The 20,465-nt window shown below is 39.4% G+C and overlaps 1 protein-coding gene across 2 annotated transcripts in view; it reads right to left on the bottom strand.

Moving 5' to 3' along the window:
- The window catches only part of LOC149452055 (polycystin-1-like protein 2), a 159,291-nt gene that overhangs the window by 65,298 nt on the left and 73,528 nt on the right, over positions 1-20,465 (bottom strand). Inside the window, exons 26-33 of one of the 2 annotated variants that reach the window (XM_089689776.1) lie at positions 20,132-20,310; positions 16,633-16,779; positions 16,288-16,487; positions 15,720-15,943; positions 13,699-13,909; positions 11,417-11,645; positions 8,338-8,563; positions 999-1,095 (exon numbers count right to left, since the gene is read on the bottom strand). In XM_089689776.1, coding sequence (XP_089545902.1) covers positions 999-1,095; positions 8,338-8,563; positions 11,417-11,645; positions 13,699-13,909; positions 15,720-15,943; positions 16,288-16,487; positions 16,633-16,779; positions 20,132-20,310 — 1,513 coding nt within the window. The remainder of the gene's footprint in view (positions 1-998; positions 1,096-8,337; positions 8,564-11,416; positions 11,646-13,698; positions 13,910-15,719; positions 15,944-16,287; positions 16,488-16,632; positions 16,780-20,131; positions 20,311-20,465) is intronic. The other variant, XM_089689777.1, reaches the window with a different exon arrangement.

The following is a 20,465-nucleotide window of genomic DNA, read 5'->3' as shown; positions in this document are numbered from 1 at the left end:
ATCATTCCCCTAGGCAAATGACGTCAGTGCCCCTGGCATCTTCTAGGATATGTGACGTTCATATCCCAGGAGGCACTGGGAGCCCCACGTGTCACTAGCAGTGTTATCGATAGCCTGAGCCAGAACCCGGAAGAGCTGGTTTAGCCTCCCTATGATGTCATGAAGGAACATGGCGGTGTGGGACCCAGCAGTGGCTGCAGAGAAGAGGATCTCAGCAGGACAAAGTTGGAACCTCTGTGTGGGTGAGTATGTCAACTGTGGCCATCTCAGCACCAGGTAAGGTGTGGAGTAGAAACAAAATGAATAGGGAGGATGGGGAAATTCCTCTTTAAACAATATTGCTTGTAAAGTTTGTCAAAATATATACATTAATGGGGATATTCTAAAACTGGAGCACGCAAAATCTGGTGCGGCTGTGCATAGTAACCAATCAGTTTCTAACTTCAGTTCTTCAATTAAGATTTGACAATAAAACCTAGAAGTTGATTGGTTACTATGCACAGCTGCACCAGGTTCTGTGCGCTCCAGTTTAGAAATTTCCATCTCTCAAAAGAGTGACATATACAGTAATTGGCTATGAGAAAAGCATGGACTCTGGAGATGGGACTTTTCAAAGTTTGTCCCTAAGCTTTGTTAGCAGTCATACTAAAATATAATCTCAGAGGAAAATGGAATCTTTTAAATAGATTTTAAAGATTTGTTGTAATTAAAGTTATCCTTGGAAATAGTACATTATATCTGAATGGTATTCTCCACTACTATGGATGAAGGCACAATAAAAAGTGCCAACCTGTTATTTTTCTTTTCTCCCCAATAACATAACAATAAGCACCTAGCTACCTGTCAAGGTCAATGCCTCTGCTTCATCCCTTCCTCTAGTTTTTAAATTCTTAGTCTTACAATATCCCTTTGTACTACTGTATATTGATACTATATTGCTTGAAGTAGAGTTCTTATTACATCTTGTTGCCTTTGGTCAGATAGATTTTTTTACATACCTGGTGTAGATAGCTTTCCATTGAGCGCAGTTTCTTCTTCATCTTCTGGTTCTACTTTCTTAAGAACTAGAGCAAAGAATGCAGCGAATCCAAGAACCTAAAACACACAAAATATAAGCTGTTAAATTCAGAGTGGATATATCTGCCATTTTTCTTTTGACCCAAAAGAAAAAAAAAACTGTTGCTATCTTAAAGCCTTCAGAAAATTGTAGAATATTTATTAACCACTTGACCTCCGTAAGATTTTACCCCCTTCATGACCGGCCATTTTTTGCAAATTTTTATATAATGCTATGCAAATTACATTTATATATTTTTTTCACACAAATAGAGCTTTCTTTTGGGGGTGTTTGATCACCACTGGTTTTTTTACTTTTTGTGCTGTAAATTAAAAAAGACCGACAATTAAAAAGAAAAAAATTTACTTTTTGCTATAAAACATATCTAATAAAAAAATTTAATTAAATTAAATTTATTCATAAATTTATTTCAAAATGTATTCGCCTCTCTGATAAAAAAAAATCCAATAATTGTATACTAATTGGTTTGCATGAAAGTTATAGCATCTGCAAATGACGGTATATATACTAGAATTTTTTTTAATATTAGTTACAGTAGTGACTTATAGCAGGACTGTGAACATGCAGTGGGCAGTCTGACACTAACTGACACTTTCTGGGCACTGACTAACGGACACTGACATCACCAGTGACATGAATACAGTGATCAGTGCTAATAATATGCATTGTACTAATGACACTGGGCAGGAAGGGGTTAACATATTGAAAAAGGGTTAACTGTGTGCCTAGCAAGTGTTATTGTGTTACCTGCGTGTTGTTTTTACTAAGGAATGTGACGGTTTTTATTCCCTGCTTTGCAGGGAGACAAAAATTGCCCCATCCCTGCTGTCAGTAGAGATCTGTGTTATTTACCAACACAGATCTCTCTCCTGTTTTCTGCTTCGATGATCGGTGGATCCCAGCCATGAATGATCAGCCAAGACCCGCTGATAGGCATCCAAGGAAGCCAGTGAGAGCACAGCGGGGTGGCATGGGCTGCGCGCCCCCTACCTGGAGATAGATAGTCACATATATTTACATGATTCTGCGCAGCCATGCTGCACTGTACCAGTAAAACTACAGTGCGCAATCGGCAAGAGGTTTTATTATGAGTTTCCAAAGAATGCATAATATATATTTGTTAGCAATGAATCTCTAACCACCAAGGAACCAATCTAATAGTTTTGGCAGCTGGAAGTAAATGGGAGAGATTTACTAAAACTGGTGTACACAGAATCTGGTGCAGCGCATGGTAAACAATCAGTTTCTAACTTCTGCTTCTTCAATCAACCTTTGACAATACTGTAAAACCTAGAAGCTGATTGGTTACTATGGACAGCTGCACCAGACTCTGCGTGCAACAGTTTTAATAAATCCTCCTCAATGTGTTACTTCTTATCACTACATTGACATCTTACTTTGACATGTCCACCAACATTCATGCCAACATTAATGGACTAATTGCACATAACATGCTTGCTTCTGTTAAAGGGCCCACACTTTAGTGACAGCTATGGTTATGACAACAAATCTAGAAAAAAGTAACATTGGTTCTCATATTGTAAATGCACACTGATCATCTGATAAAGTGGTCTTTACCAACCACTGCTTTGTCGTTAAAGTGGGTCTTTATGTGGTTGATCCGTTATCCTAAGTCATTACATTCCTGTTTGTGCCATCCCCTTTTAAGGTGTATGTCCAGGCATTACTCAAATGTCCCTCTTCCCCTTTGGATCATGTCTCAGTATTATTTTTTCTTTTACTTTGTTCCTTTATTGAGACATAACGTGATCACCAGGCTTGTAATATTTTTACAGGGGCAACTGCTGATTGTTCGGTTCCTGTAGCCCCCAGAACAGCATCTCCCAAGAGTCGCATTCCTATGTATAGTGTGTATGCAGACTCTCTCTGGCACACATCCACACATATTTTTCTGCATTTTAAAGGGAAAAAGCATAGGAAATTATGCATGGATTGCAGAAATGCTTTGCACAGAAATACATTTTCCAACATCTGGCCCCCCCCACATCCTTTTCCCAGCCCACTTTTACATGTCTTTGTTTAAAACCTAGCTGGCTAGATTTGTCAAAGCTTAATTAAACAAGCTGAAGTTAGCAGTTTTTTGGCTACCATACACAGCTGCTCCTAACTTTGCACTCTTCACTTTTAGAAAATCAACCCCTGTGTGACTAGGGAGATTGTGCATCCCAGTAGTTATACTTTAGCACATTGGGGTCAATTCACTAAAGGTTGCCGCATCCGATAACACTGTCACCTTACTCATTTACATAAATTATCACATCTGGTAACAAAATGTCCAATTTAACAATAAAAAAAAACAATTCTGCAGTATTTAATGCAAAATTAAAAATGTTTGGTAAATACCACAAAAAACATGCAGTAAGCTGTTAAGTCCAATTCACAAACGGAACAAAAAGTTAAAAAAAGATGCGGTATTTATCACCAGGCTTTTGCTGGAGGTATCACATGCAGTATTTTTTCAGATGCAGCGAGGGGTCCCCCTCCAACCTCTAGGTGTCTGGTATGGATATTAATGGGAACCCCACACCAAAATATAAAGAAAAATGGCATGGGGTCACACGCCATTTTATTTTTCATTTTAGTGTGGGGTTCCCCCAAAATCCATAGCAGACCTAAGGACTGTTTTTTTTTTACATTTTGATGAGGGTTTTTCCTTAAAATCCATACCAGACACAAAGAGCCTATGGATGGAGGGGGGGGGGGGGGGGGGTCACACTGTTTTTTTTTTCATCATTTGCAATTGCTGTCATGTTTTGTTTTCATTCAGCTACAAAGACTAAAATACAGACACTTACCCGTCCCTTGGTCCAGCGGTGTCCTCACCACAGCTGGTTTCACCGGCCATCTTCTCTCCCTGGCGCCGGCATCTTCAATGTGGGCACCCGGCTGTGACAGCTTGCGACTTCACAGCCGGGTGCCCACTGAGCATGCGTGAGAAGTGCTGTGCTTTGTGAATGGCCCTGTGGTCTTCTGGGACCTTTAACTTGTTCCAGAAGACAGACAGGGAGGGGGGGGGGGACAACTTCTGCTTCTGATTGCCTAGGTGATCGCAGAGGAAGTGGAAGCGGGTAGCTGTCAAATTTGGGTACCCGCTCCCCAAAGGTGCCAATCTTTAATGGGAAGCGGGGGAAAAAGGCTTAAAGTGGAACTTCCCCTTTTTAGGTGGAGCTCCTCTTTAAGGATGCCGCGACTGGCTTCCTTAACAACCAGCTACAGTGCAATAAATTACCACATAAAAATGTGCAGTAATTACCGCAATAACAATATTTTACTGCATGAATTATTTACTGAAAATTTTTTAATGACTTGCACATTTGCAAAACATTTACCGCATGCGTTATTTTGCCGCATTTTTTTTAACTCTTAGTGAATTGACCCCATTGACATTAAATTTGCTTTGGCCTATCATGTAGCATATCCACAGTATTGAAGTAACAATGTAATAAAACACTATTGCTAACTTTAAAATGCTAGCTGCCTGATTGACTCTCCCTGTAATATCTTTTGAACCAATAGACCCAGTAAATTCAAATTTCCGGATCTGTATACCTGTTTACAGGGGTGGACTGACAACTAATGGGGCCCCCGGGCAATAGCGGATCATGGGGCCCCTGTGTACTTGCTCAAACTCAAAAAAGCCTATGAAAAAGGTACCAGGGGCATCTCATGGGGCCCCCTACTGACTCCGGGCCCTCGGGCAGTGCCCGAGTTTCCAAATGGTCAGTCCACCCCTGCCTGTTTAGGGTTAGTGACATAGACAGTATGAAAACCATTAGATCAACATGGCACACAGGCAACTGACAGTTTTAGAAAAGAGGTCAGCAATAGAAGCGTTTAGCTAGGCAATAGCAAGCTAAATATTTTTCAGTACTGGTTTCCTTTAAATTATACATAAAATATATAGGTAAATAAATAATAAAAGCATTGTTACTGACACACATATAAACATCGTATATAATCTAGAATCCCTAAAATAGGAAATTAAATTTTAATTCTAAAAATAAAACTTTTAATGGAAGTTTAGTACTAAATAAATAATGAGTAGATTTACTAAAACTGGAACACTCAGAATCTGGTGCAGCTGTGCATGGTAGCCAATCAGCTTCTAACTTCAGCTTGTTCAATTAATTCTATGCTGCGCTGCATCAGATTTTGCACGCTCCAGTTTTAGTAAATCTCCCCATATTTGTCTATGCAATTGAATTCAATGAATTATCACAGTACAGTTTAGACAGCTTCAGTTTGAAGTTTTTTTTCATCCAGGAATAGTACTAATAAATCCTATGGATTGCGCAAAGCTAAATAATAATATGCAGAAGGAAACTTTAGCGGCTGTGGGGCAGGGAATGCCTTCACCATTTATGATTGGCGGTCCACGATGACAGCTTCCTGGAATTTTGCCATTGCTCAGGGCGGTTGAGACTCATGTCCAAACACACCTGAGCTCATCCTTGTTCAGCAGTATCTACTCAAGCAAAAATACATGCACTGAACTAGTAGTAGGCAAAAGTATACTGTATGTAAAACATTGTAAACCATTTCAAAATATGTAACCAAAACATATTTTAATCTGCCCATATTGGTACAAAGTATTCAAAATGTATCCAAGTAGCACAATCAGTGAAAATTAATAGCAAGCTGAAGCAAAAACATACCCTGATCCTTGCCCATAAGATTCAAAGTTGTCGTATGGTATATTTTTCCTAAAGAGGATTTATAGCCTGTTTGAAAAAAAAGTCAGCAGCTACAAGTATTGTAGCTGCTGACTTTTAATAAAGGAACACTTACCTGTCCAGGGATCCAGCGCCGTCCTCACCTGGGCAAGTTCTTTGCCGATCTTAAGGTTTCTGGCACTGGAATTTTTTTATTTCGTCAAAAAATATTTTCCATCCTGCTCCTTTGAGTTTTTTTTGTCACTATATCAGAAGTTGGCTGTTCTACTGAAACAAACTTGCTGCTGGCATATGGAGGCAGGAAACAATCCCCTCAAGACTTACTGTTAATCCACATTGTCTGGTTATGATTGACTCAGTAATGTGATTATTAGCTTTATTCAATAAAGAGTTCTTATTTTTAAAAGCACAATTAAGGCAACCCATACTGCACTTAGGAAGAAACACATGGTTCGATTTTCACTTATTAAGCCTGTTCGAGAAAACCAGTAGATCCCCCTATCCATGGTAAAGAGCAGAGTAATATCTATTGCCAAACAGTGACTGTATTGGATAGGATGAAGTTACTGTTTGGCCAATAATTTCCTACTCTGCTCAGTTGACTTTTGGGTCCAATTTTGCTAAGCGAGATGGTGCTCGCATGACCACACAAGGCTTGGATTTTGGTTGATTCATCAGGATTTGGCCAACAATCAAACTATCTATGGCCAGTCAAACTCATGAGGATGGCAGTTTAATCTTAACCAATTCAATACCGGGCAATTTTACACCTTCCTGCCCAGGCCAGTTTTCAGGTTTCAGCGCTCTCACACTTCGAATGACAATTGCGTGGTCATACAACATTGTACCCAAACTAAAATTTCATCATTTTCTTCACACAACTAGAGCTTTCTTTTGGTGGTATTTAATCACCGCTGGGGTTTTTATTTTTTGCTAAATTAACAAAAAAAGACCAAAAATTTTGAAAAAAACACGTTTTTCTTTGTTTCTGTTATAAAAGTTTGCAAATAAATAATTGTTCTTCATAAATTTAGGCCAAGATGTATTCTGCTACATGTCTTTGGTGAAAATAACCCAAATTAGGATCTATTTTTTAGTTTGTAGGAAAGGTATAGAGTTCACAAACTGTGGTATAGATCTGAATATTGATCAATCCTGAAGTACTGACAGCCACTCTAATTTCTTGAGGTCTAAGAATGTCAGAACAGTACAGATATCCCCCAAATGACCCCTTTTTGCAAAGTAGACAGTCCGACATACTTCATAAGAGGCATGGCGAGTTTTTTGAAGTTGTATTTTTTTTTGTCATAATTTTTCGGAAAATTAAAAAATTAAAAAAATTAGTTTCACTATTTTTTTTTTACATACTGTCACCAGTGCAGTACAGCATCATCATATAACTGGCATGGCGGTGATCAGGGACACTGACTGGTGACAGTATAAAAAAAAAAAAAATATATATATATATATATATATATATTTTTTTTTTTTTAATAATTTTTTTTTTCTTTTTATTTAGATTTTTTTTTCATATTTCACTATGACCAAAGTAGTACAATGTTACCATAGTAACATTGTACTACTTTGGGGAAGTGATCAGTATTTTTTTTTTTTTTTACACAATTTGCTTATAGCAAAGAATTACTTTGCTATAAGCAAGCATTTACCTGAATGACATCGATTCATTCAGGGTTTTTTTTTTTCTGTGCTTAGCTGTGATTTGGCCATAGCTAATCACATGACATGTGCATGTGATCACTGTGACCATTCACAACTAGACACTAGTATACAATGGATGGCATGAATGAAGCCATCCATTGTATACAACTGTCATGTGACCTGCTGTGATTAGTCACAGCAGTTCACATGGTACCGGCAACGGGGGCCGATACTCAGATCTGTCATTGGCTGTGTCCGAGGTACACGGCCGGTGACAGATCGCGCCACTGCACGGCTCTGCAGGAGCGCAATCTGCGCATATGCGGGAGGACGCCATATGGCATCCACCCAGAACGCTGATGACATTTGCCGGCCGCCATTGGGCCATAGGGCAGGCGGCAAATGGTTAAATAATCAAAAGGTTGATCATACAAACAAAAATGCTCTTCAAGACAGATGTTGAGGGCAGCGCATTACTAACTTTGATGCACATGGATTGGTTGGGCCTTTTATTCTACCTTACAATCACTATATGGGAGATTCTATTTCAAGCTATTAATCTACCAAAGGAATTAATCTTACGCTAGACCAGCAAGGATAGTATTTTTTATAATACAATATCTTTTTCAATATTCCTGTTATAATTTTGGATATGCTTATTTTGTAATTTTTCCAGCCTGCGAACAGTACTGTGGAAGTTTGGCACTATATAAATAATGAGTAACATTAAAATGGTTTCTATGGTTGAACTGGATGGACTTTAGTCTTTTTTCAGCCAGACTAACTATGTAACTATGTAAAATTAAAATATAGCAGAGAGATAGTTAGAGAAGTCAGATACATATCACAATACTCCAATCTTAAAGACCCCCTGGTTCTGAAGTACTATATCTTTTTGAAACTAACTTTTAAAGGTTGGGTAATAAAGAGGCTCTCGAAGAATGAGATTGCCATTGAGATCAACCACTTGATGGAGCTGTCCTTCCCATAATGCAGGCCATACAACATGGTGAAGAAGCCTGATACGCCACTGGTCGCTACCACCAGGAACCAACCGATGAATACAAACCACCAGGGCAGTCCCTTGGAGTTCTTCTTTTTATCTTCAGACAGACTGGCTGTGGATGAGCACCTACAAAATGATGATACAATGCAGGAAAAAGTCAGTAAGAAAAGTGTTTAGTAGAAGCCACCATTCTATTCTGTGTGTTTTCAGACTAGAAATTAGAAATTAATCTGTTCTGCCCCTGATTCTGATGGTCATGCACTTCTTGTAACCCGTATAGAAGAATTACAGAGGGCAACAAAAGCAAAATAGCACATATGGCCAGTGCAGTAAAACTGGCAAATGGCTCATCAAATCAGATATGGTACCTTTTATTGCTCCATGTCTTACTCATTTGGCTTCTGTTTACAAAATAAGTAAAGGCAACACTTTTATTTTTATTGCTGTCTTTGCCCCCCTTAGGGAGATTTACGCTATATTTTTCAGTTTTACCAATATTACAGAAAGTGAAAGAAAATCCCAAATTATGGGTTGCCCCCAGAAAAGGAATAGAGGAGAAATCTTCTAATTAGTTCTGATGACCCGGGTGACAACCAAGGATTCTCTTGTTTTGAAGGAATTTCCTCTCACTTCCTGCTTTGGCTGTGGCACAGGAAGTGAAGGGAAATCTCCCCAATGGGACACAGATGTGGGTTATCACCTTTACTTATGCTATCTAAAATGAAAACAAAAAGTTTTGGCTTTAGTTCTACTTAACTGAATAATCCATGTGGAATCTAGCCATTTCAATACAAGGAACAATTGCTATTCTGTTTTTTTTTCTTTTAACATGTGCTTTACAGAGGACATCCCAATACAGGACAAGGTTTAGTCCTTCTAGGCACAAGATACAACATAGCCTCTATTGCTAACAATTTTCATAATTTTTCATTTGGTAAAACTCTTGACTTTCCCTCCCCCCCACCAACTATACATTTATATTACTTACACACATGCCATACCTAACTACCTTATTTCACTGTAAATGAGACTTTGAGAATATGCCTTGTTTTGAATGTCTATTGCTGTTATGTTCATTTGTTTTTGATGATCGATTTTCAATTGTGGTTTTTTACTCTGCAAGCCCTATGATAACAACATTGACTCCTACTATTTTGTCATTTTAAATATATAACTGCACCTTTCATCTTGAGTTTTAAAATGACTGTACCATGCAACTCATCTTGCTTTGACAAAAAAAGAAACAAAAACTACTCGTACAGTGGGTGAGAAACTGTAGATTTGGCATCTCTGTCACAATGTAGCACAGGCAATTCCCTTTCCTCTAGCTTGTTTTCTCTCTTGCGTCCTCTTTTTAAAATCTTCCTGGATAACTTTAAAGCCCAACTCAAGGTCCACCCCCCCCCCCCCCTGGATTTTTTGTCTTTTTTTACTTATTTTTTTTGTAGATGTCTTAAGGCTGTTCACGTGAGGTACAAGGTCCTCTTTTATATACCTCCTTTCTGGCACTGGGCAATCCTTAAATAATGCAGACGGTTGTTTTGACATCATCCTATCAGCATCACTCTCTTCATCCTTCCTCTGAGTGCAGGGTTTGGTTCATGATGCCCTGCAATCATTCAACCCTGAAGACTGGGGACTTCCAGTGTCAGAAAGTAATTGTTGTGGGGGACAGTGCCATAGAGGAGGTGAGTATTAGGCCCCTTTCACACGGGGCGGACCCATCAGTGGATCCTCTTGCCCAGTAGGGGATCTGCCCGCTGATCCCCACTTAGCAAGTGGGTGACAGGTCTGTGTCTGCTCCACTTATTCAGAACAGACACAGCCTGCTGTCCTTTATGGGCTCCCTGATGGAACTGCCTGTCTGTTTCCATCTGACTATTGACCGAATCGATCCAATCCAATCAGATCCAACAGACAGATGGAGAACGGATCCCCATCCATCTGTTTTTAGCAGACAGGATCAGATGCAGGCGGGTGTAAGCTGACACATGTCCATTTACACCCACTGCTCCATAGGGAGCAATGAAGCATCCAGTTGGGTCAGCTTGAAAAACAGACAAGCGGACCCAATCGGTACACTCACGTGAAAGGGGCCTTACAGCTGGAGCTGTTTTGAAATTTTCCGGGTGACTCTTTTTTGTTTAAAAAAAATTGCCCAGATTTAGACCTTAACAGTTTTTTTACAAATAAACATGGAAGTATAAAAGGCTGATAGGAAAAAACCAGACCAAGTGGTTCATCAAGTCTGCCTCATTCTTTTTATCATGTGAACAGACCGGAGCAGCTTCAGAAAAGTTAAGTATAGTCATCTCTTCTTGTACAGGGTAGATGAAATAGTCCTAGAATGAAGGTGGAAGTAGATTTAGCCCTAGGTAGAATTTAACTGGAATTCCACTTTAATTTTGCTGTGGCATCCAGCTGCTTTGTTAGGCTTTTGAAGGGTGGTCAGGAGGGGGGGGGGGGCGGTAAAAACATGGCTGAGTTCATCAAGTCTGCCTCATTCTTTTTATCATGTGAACAGACCGGAACAGCTTCAGAAAAGTTAAGTATAGTCATCTCTTCTTGTGCAAGGTAGATGGAATAGTCCTAGAATGAAGAAGGAAGTAGATTTAGCCCTAGGTAGAATTTAACTGGAATTCCACTTTAGTTTTGCTGTGGCATCCAGCTGCTTTGTTAGGCTTTTAAAAGGGTGTTCAGGAGGGGGTGGCGGTAAAAACATTACTGAGCCACCTGTTTTTACCATACATGTGAATGAGGCCTTCCCCTGCTGAAATTCTGTTCCAAGTAGTCATTACACTTTTGGTAAAGTATTACTCTTTAAAGTTACTCTTGAACTTTCTTCTACTAGTCTGAGGACATGATCCCATGTGCTTTTTAAAGATTCAATCCATAAAGCTTTTCTATAAATAATATCATAAAGCTTTTTCAATATCTTATAAATCAACTGAAATAAATTACTGGCTTACTGTGACTTACATGTCACTAGCAGAACCAGATGCATAGAGCTGATTCTCCAAAATTTCCTTCATATTCTGGACTTGTGACACAGCTTGGATGTAACTTTGAGAGTTCTGGAATTGATGAGGTCCTAGAAGTTCCAGTCTCCTCTCCACGTGCTGCAGTTGTAGATAGAGATAGCGGTTCTGTTCTCCTCGAGGCATCTTCTCACACAGTCCTTTCTCTGGAGTTGGACTTCTAATGTCTTCTGAAAATAAAATAAAAGAGTTTTATGACTGTGCTAAAATGCGCTTATTTCATTCAGTGGTGCATTTAAAGTGGATATTGTATCACTTTGCAAAGTACAGCTATTTAGTAGATTCTACCCCCTATGTAAAATGCATAGAAAAAAAACAGCATTGGAGCGCACTTTGTGTTGTCTTGTTAATTTAGGGACCACGGCTTACTGTGGATCCACCTGTAAAGATGAATGAAGGCACGAGAAGCCAGATGGGTATAACAGAAATCAGAGTGTAATGTAAATAACGTTTTCTTTTTTCTTCTAGTTTTTTTATTTTTTCCAAGCATTTGACATGGAGGGTTGGGGGACATTAGATGGTGTTCCACTGCATTCTGATGCAAGGTCTGCCTTAATGCGGTAAAAGACAGAATGAAATGTGCACACATTTGGCCTGATTAAACCCTATTAAAATTTTGCCTCATCTAGTTAATGTACAAAACTATAGATTCCTAATCAAAAAGCAAATCTAGGTACATAGCCTTACATATTTATCACTGAATCTTGTGTTTTCCCTAGAATTCTGCTCCATAACCACTCAAAGTAAATACAGATTTTTTCAACTACCTTCCATATGATGCTCCTTTGTGGCACATTATTATTAAGATTCAGAACTTTATTAATCTTTCAAAAATGTAACTAGCCAAAAGATCTGACTGAATTTTAATGATCCTGAAGACCATATCCAAAGATCCAAGTAAGTGGCTCTGCTTCTGCTGCTGGTATATCTAGGCTTCTCTTTAGCCACTCTGGGAGATGCTTTGCTCTGCTGCTACCACTGTCAAAATTTAGTTTTTTTCTTTTTCAAAATTTTTTTAAAATTTGTAGAACTCATTTTGTAATATCCATTGTTAAACCTGTAATGCTTTATTTTTTTTGCATTGTGTCAAAAACACAGTTTCGGAAGCATTGTAATTTACTCCAAAGCTTCTAGTAAAACATGCCTTGTGTCTACAAAACATACAAAGCTAAACCTGTGTTCTGGTAAAAAAAAAGGAAATTTTTTAAACTTAATATAGCACATACAGGCATACATACAGGGGTCACAGGGGTCGCAATTGTGACCTGAACCCATGCTCTAGAAGGCTTGTGCAACCCTCTGTACATCTGGAAAGTAGGGGTGGCCTTTCAGTGGCTGCAGGAGGAAAATGGAGGAGATCGGTTCTTCTACATGCCACCCCTCCTATCCACCTCCTGTTGCCCTGGGCTCCTGTGTATGTCCCTGCTCCCCCCTCATCCCCACAGCCCTACCGGGTTCCAGCCAGGGGTCAGAGGGCCCTTTATGGTTTTTTGTACCAGATTCTAGTTACACCTATGATTAAGCAAATTTTTCCCTTTTTTTTCACCTAAAACTAATCCCATAAAGACTTAAAATGGCAAATTTACTTCATATTTTTTAATGCCATGCGACAGATCAGGCTGATACAAAGATAATGTTTCAGCATTATGTACATGTGGAACATATAGGTTATGATGTATCATGCTGAAATATTCTCACAGTAACTCTAGTGTTACATTTTACATTAGTAACTCTAATGTTTAGATTAGTTAACACCTTCTCTCCTGCCTTCATTTTTTAGAATAGTTGACCAAGGAAAAGAGAATGGATGAGCTGAAGGCAATACAATTGGTCCTTAATGTATATTTTAATTTGTACCACTTTTCACAGCTTTGTTCCCCATATAAAATTTAAAGCAAAATGCTATACTAATATATTTGTGTTGTTTACAAACATGGGTGATGATGGGTTACTTAACTTTAATACGTTAATTTCTGTAATTATATATTTCCCCATTAAACAGGCCTCCAAACTTTTGGGGGTGGATCTTATAAAGTAATTATAAACCAAATAAATGGTCCAGTACCATGGAGTTCATTTAAATTCAAGCTTGACTATAGCTTTAATGATCACAGACGCATACACAAGGGCAATGTGGTCATCATCCATATTCATATCCATTGTACTTGGACATCCAGTCATACTTATATTTCCAGTTCAAGGTCAGCCAAAATGGCAACATACCATGCAAGTCTACAGAGCCCAAACTGAGATTCAGGGACTTCTCCTTCTTCTTACTGTCATCATAAAATTCATGGCTGGCTCTGTTCTGTTTCAGAATGATGTCTTCAACCAGAGACAGAAGTCTATTGATATCAGCTGAATTCCCAAAGTTCACTTCTGGCAATGGAGCCTTCTGGGCTTTAAACAATGAATTGGCAATTCTCCTGATGTCCTATTTATAAATAGAGAAATAGAACTGACTGTAGTTAGACTACAGTTGTAAATTGACATTGTTACACCATATTCACTGGAAGTTGGAAAAGTAAAATGTAATCCTATTTCACCTCTCTTAACCCTTAGTTAACTATAATCAGCCCCAATGTCACTCCACTTCCTCAAACTCAATCTTTCCAAAACTGAGCTCTTAATATTCCCCCCAGCCCGTGCCCCCTCCTCTGACTTCTCCATCAAGATCAATAACACAATCATCATTCCCTCCCCTCATGCCAGGGTACTAGGTGTAATCCTAGACTCCCATCTGTCCTTTCACCCCCATATCCAATCACTGTCCAAATCTTGTAGACTTCACCTCTGCAATATCTCCAAGATGCGACCGTTCCTAACCTTGGAAACCACTAAGCAACCTTGTTATATCTCGCCTTGACTATTGTAACTCCCTCCTCATTGGCCTACCTCATCGCAGGCTATCCCCTCTTCAGTCTATCATGAATGCTGCTGCCAGACTTATCCACCTAACTAACCATTCTGTATCTGCCACCCCTCTCTGCCAATCCCTCCACTGACTTCCCATTCCCCAACGGATAAAATTCAAAACATTAACAATAACGTATAAAGCCACTTATAACTCTGCCCCAAATTACATCAATGATCTTGTCTCTAAATATCACCCAAACTGTACTCTCTAGCTCCTCGCAAGATCTCCTGCTCTCTAGCTCCCTTGTCTCCTCCTCCCATGCTTGTCTCCAGGACTTTTCCAGAACTTCCCCCATCCTCTGGAATGCTCTACCCCAATTTATCAGACTATCGTCTACTCTGCTCACTTTTAGGCAATCTCTGAAAAACCTATCTCTTCAGGGAAGCCTATCCTGCTCTCAGCTAATAATGGAATCTTCTACTCTTTCAACCAGTCCATCCCCCACAGTTACTACCTTTTGTACCACTAGCCCCTCCCTCCTAGATTGTAAGCTCCAAGGAGCAGGGCCCTCCTTTCCCTCTTGTATTGAACTGTATTGTTGCTGTATTGTCTCCCATTATATTGTAAAGCGCTGAGCAAACTGTTGGCGCTATATAAATCCTGTATTATAATAATAATAATAATAATTAACTCCTTCCTCACCTTCCCACCTCAGCTTTGCTGTTGATTTTTATTTATTTTTTAACCATTAATATTTAAACTTTTTTAGTTTTAATTAGTTCTATTTGCAATTTTTTTTCATTGACAATGTGCAATATAAAAAAGGCTTTTTTTTCCATTTGCAAAAAAAAATGTGCCATGCTTTGCATCAGAAACTCATATTAGTGTCAATATAAATTATAATATAAATATAATGTTTTTTGTCTATAGATTGCCTAGAAAAAAAAATTTTCTTCAGACAATATTGCCAAAAGTTTGCCTTGTTTGTCCTAATAAAAATTATGTACTGTGTGTATTACTTCATTATCTTACATTCTGACAAAATTATATAGGTCCACAGCGGAAGAGGAAAAATAGCTCTGGTCAATAAAAGGTATAACCTTACAAGGCCTGAAATGGTTAAACAACACTTCTTGACATCCCAATACCTACCATAGCATCATAATATTGACTGTACCATCATAATAGCTATATGGCAGGAAAATATAATTAACTGTTAAAAAAAGTCCTTTACAGTAAATACAGAATACAGTAATGTTGAACATAAGTCTGTCTCGGAATATCTGTCACTTTGCAGATTGACTAATGGCAGATATGGGTCTGTAACCTTTTTATATTTGAACTTGTGGAATACAATTTTATTTAGATATTTAAGTATTGCTCATACCTTTAAAACAGCCTCTGTAGTGAGAGCTTTGCTGGAGACAAGTGGTGAGGATGAAGACCCCATAGCAGTATCAGAAGTACTGTCTTTTTCTTTCTTTTCTGATTCCTTTGTCTGTTTAGGTCGTATGTTTCTGAAGATCTGAACAATTAGGAGGTTGATGGGGAACATCAGCAGGGAGCTCTCAAATCCGATCATGACCTCCTGCCAGGTGAACTCAATCTTACCTTTAATTATAGAATACAACACCACAATGTAAGAGTGAATTACTAGTGGTTTGACCTCTACACAGACCCACTCTATCCAAGACTGTACACAGTTCTAAAAAATAAATGGTCATGTAGGGAGTCTTCCAAAGGCTTTATGATGTCTGACAATAGTGGCTCTAAATTAATATCATGTTACCTTTTCTCTTTTGTTGTCTGTGCTTTATGCTTTGTTAGAGCGTGTTTTGGCAATCAAACGTCTTATCCTGATCCCAAGCTAACCTTTACAATAAATCATATACCAATAAAGGCTTGGTTCCCTTTATCCTAATCTGTTGTTTACTATGATATTTCTCTTTGATTACCCAAATCCATCTTCTGCTCAGCTGGGTCGGTAGGCACCCCCCAAAACATAATGCTGGTCAACATGGTACACAACAACAGGGAGAAGCAGCAGGACACTCTCTGCACCCTGGTGAAAGAGCTTCTGGGAGAGCGACTGAAGACAGAGTACCAGATATGGCCATCACGGAACCCTTTAGATGTTTTCATGAAAAACAGGTTGCTGTAACAAGACGAGAGAGAGCTATCATAGCACACATGTATCTGACATTAACAACATAATAAATGTTCAAATGAATAGAATGTGAATTCAGATCGGCTGTATATGATAATGCAGTATAATATATTAAGTGAAGTAATGCAGCTACCTGAATTGTTTCATATCCTCTTCTGTGGCCACGCTGAACATTTTATCCAGCACACAGTCCCCAACCTCAACAGAAAGCCAGGAGTTGCAGAGAAAATACCATTTTCGGTCCATTTCTAAGTCATGTACTAAGACTCTGTTCACATACCTGTAAAGGGAAAATCACTAGATGAGGCCAGGAACTGGTAGTTCTACACGGCATTTGTGAAATGGAAAGATGCAGCATTCTAAAACCGGTCTGAAGAAGGTGGACACTGATGTCACACCCTCCTAGTGTAGGATGCTAGGCAAATTTAGTCCTTGTCTCCTTCTGTAGTCAAGGAAGCATTGATTGGTTGTTCTGGTCTGTTCAGAGTTTCACAAACTAGGAGTTGAATGCTTCCCCTTACTTCCAAAAGAAGCTTCCAGAAAATAGGGTGGGAGATTTAGATGACCAGCCTGTATATTTATCATGGTCTAGCCAATCTCTAGAAAGCAGTGCTCAGCAAGTGGCCGGGGAGGTGAAAGATAGTTGGAATCCCTAGAGAGATTGTTTCTTCTCCTTGGGAGTATTTCAAAGCAGCCCGTGGACTGTGTAGCTGTTCTTGAGAGCTCAGTGGTGTCAGCGCTAAGGGCCTTGATGGATTTCCTGAGGAGCTAGCTATAGGACTTCACCACAAGGGACCTGGTCTTGAGAAGGATTATCTTCCTCACTGGACCACGTCTGAAGGAAGCTGGAAAGTGGCAGCTGTCCTGGGGACTTGTGAGTAAAGACCCTGAGTTGATTGCTGGTGACTGTGTGCTCTTGGGATATACAAAAGTAATAGCCAGAGGTAGCTGGGATTGAGACAGCTCCCATAGGGTCTCAGAGTACTAGTCATTCCCTTGTCCCTGTCCCCTGTACAGCACAGCCTCCTGGAAACCACTTTGGGTACCAATAGTTGTAATGCCAAATAGAACTGCCTTATGGTCTACAGCTGTGAGGCCTTGGACCATTCGTCCCCAATTAACTTCAAAGAGAGACTAGGAAGAAGATTGTCCTCTCATTGCTGTTGCTGATCATTCTTAGGAGTATCCTATTGTTCCAATCTCTCTCCTGTTCTTCAAGCAATACATTTTAATAAGCTGTTCCCTAGATTGAGTTATTGGAGCTGGAGTGTATGGACTGGTGCTTGTGGGCAGCCTCTGTACTATTAGGGAAGAACCAGCTATGAACCAGCAGCCTCTGCGGGGGTAGCGCTACACTGTGAATAAAGAAGTACTAGTAACTTTCAGAATCGCCAGGTACTTACAGTACTTTTATCGCAATGTCTTCAGAAGAAAAGAGTGCACATGGGAATCAGGTTTTAGAGGCTTTGCTGAGAAATGTAATCTTGGGTTTACTGATACTAGCCTGAGATTTAATTCTGCAGTCACTTTTGTAGCAGTTGTTTTCTTATTCTAGGTCACAATCCTGTGCAATGTCCTTTTGTCTCTTTTGGTCAGTTGACCATGTCCTCCATGCTTATGCTTATGAGACGTTTTCACGGAAACTCCATATATACCGCCATAACCTTTGATACTATACCTTGTGACACGGCAAATAAATTGGCAGCTTCAGTTACAGAAGCACCAGCTAAGCGGGCACCAACAATTTGCCCTCTTTGAAGCTCAGTAAGCTCTGATATGACTCCATGGATGTGAATTGTAATCCCATACAATGATGGCTGTGCAATGTGCCCTTTACATGTTTAGGCACTGCTGCCATGGCTGTCACTGCCCACTATGTCCCCGCTGCCTATTGCTGTTTGGGATCTGTAGGCAGCTGTCAGGTGTCATCAGCCACACCCATACTAGTTCCTGAACCACAGTATTGGAAATGTGGGGAAACAAGCAGCAGGAAATTTGGAAATTGAGCATCGGCAACACCAGGTCCAGATGACAATATAAAAGTCTATATGGATCAGTCAAGAGTGTGAGGATCAGCTTTACATCGGGTGGTATGCCTTTCACTAACTGTATAGTCAAGAAAAACTTCTCCTGAATGAAAGATGTGAAACCTTTAGGGGTTAACTTAGTAACATTGCAGTTATCCTTCACATGGTGACTGAAGGCTTTAGTTTGATTATAGTCAGTGGCACCATCTTATCCCCTTATCTTAGTCTGCAAGCTTTGCTGTATTGCTGCTTCAGCTTCATGCTCTGGAGTGGCTGACCTGAGTATCCAGAATCATTAACTGAGGATTAGTACTGAGGATGCGATTGAATTGAAATGTGGAGAGTTATTATTATTTTATCACTGTATTAGAGTCAAAATAAGTATACCATTGATAAGAAACACATTGGGACTCCAGTCAACTCACAAACAGCATAGCTTGCCTGTCTATGCATGTTTAAGTCAGGGGTCCTCAAACTATGGCTGGTGGGCCAGATACGGCTTGCCAAAGACATTTACCCGGCCCATTCTTGGTGGATGTGGTTTAAAATTGCTTTAATTTCTGCACAAATATTTAGCCTTTTAGAATCCCTGGGGCACCATTACCATTATTTTTGTATTCTGAAGTTTTTTTTTAACACAGTTGTGGGGATATAGATCATGACTATTTTAAATGCAAACAGTGCTCAATAAAGTGTAGTTTCAATAAATTTGTGAATTTGTTGTATAAAAGTGCTAAAGTACAACTGAAGTCACAAATATAAATGTACATCTAGAAAGACATTTTACAACTTTTATTTTCATAGTTTAGTTCCACTTTACTCTCATAACAGTTGCTCAGGGTGTCCACTCTGTAATCAGCTCTCAGTAACAGAACTGGTAACAGAACCCTGTTCCTCTGCAATATGAGTCTGTTCTATTGGTACTCAGCTTTGCCACCACAGGGCAAAAATCAGTAGCAAAAAATATATTTTAAGGATTTTTGAAGTATGAATCAATAACAGGGCAATATTAGACTATAAAGAGATAAAAAGGCGTGTGACTTTAATTGGAATTTATATAATGTATGCACAGGTGATCATTCCAAAATAAAATCTGTCTCAGAGAGAATAGCTATTACTGTATTGGTCTATAATGATGGCTAATCCAGTAAAACACTTTTCCTCATGTTTCCATCTAAGGCCTCATGCACACTGCTGCACCTAAATATGAGTCTAGGAGCTTAGGGTGTTTTTTTGCCAAAGCCCCTGAACTCAACTCAAAAAAAGTCTATATGTCCATGCACACATAGGCTTTTTCCAGAGTTTAGGAGCAGCAGAGTTTTGGGGCAGTTAATCGTTCCTTGAGAAGATCATTTTGGCCAAAAAACGCTAAATGCAGCAAAAACGCATGTAAACATGTCTAAAAGCTAGTCACGTTTAGTGCTTAGGTGTTTAATCATGTCATGGGAAAATACTCTGGCCAAACAAATGAAAAAACATGCACGCGCTAAAGGCGGTACCACGTTTGCATGCGTGTTTGCCGGATTTAGAGTTTTCCTGCTGCCAGGAGAGCTAAACATCTAGGGCAGTTCATTTGTACACGAGGCCTTAAAATGCCACCCTTACCATGAGGGCTTGGCTCCAGAGTTGTCATGCCAAAGTCGAATGCTCTGCACCTCCCCTAATGGAAACAGAGTTGTGAGCAGGAAGACATCAGACCCTCCACGTTCAAACACAGCTCCATCTGGATCATACAGGTGGTGAGGTTCACTTTCTCCATCAGTACCGTACAGTGTCATAGTTACCTGCAAGAAAAAATCTCCAATATTTTAAAGCAAACCTTAACTTAAACCATTCATTTTGTTTTGGGAACATTTATTCTCCATTCACACTTGTATGACTCCAAAGTTGAAGTGCAACTGTGACACAACTTTGGATGGGTGCAACGTGGGTGTGACTT

This window comes from Staurois parvus, unplaced genomic scaffold (assembly GCF_062004578.1).
Source record: "Staurois parvus isolate SC_StPar_1 unplaced genomic scaffold, SC_StPar_1.0 ptg000498l, whole genome shotgun sequence".
NCBI lineage: Eukaryota > Metazoa > Chordata > Amphibia > Anura > Ranidae > Staurois > Staurois parvus.
Note: the sequence above shows the minus strand (reverse complement) of the source record. Positions and strands in the feature narration are given on the sequence as shown.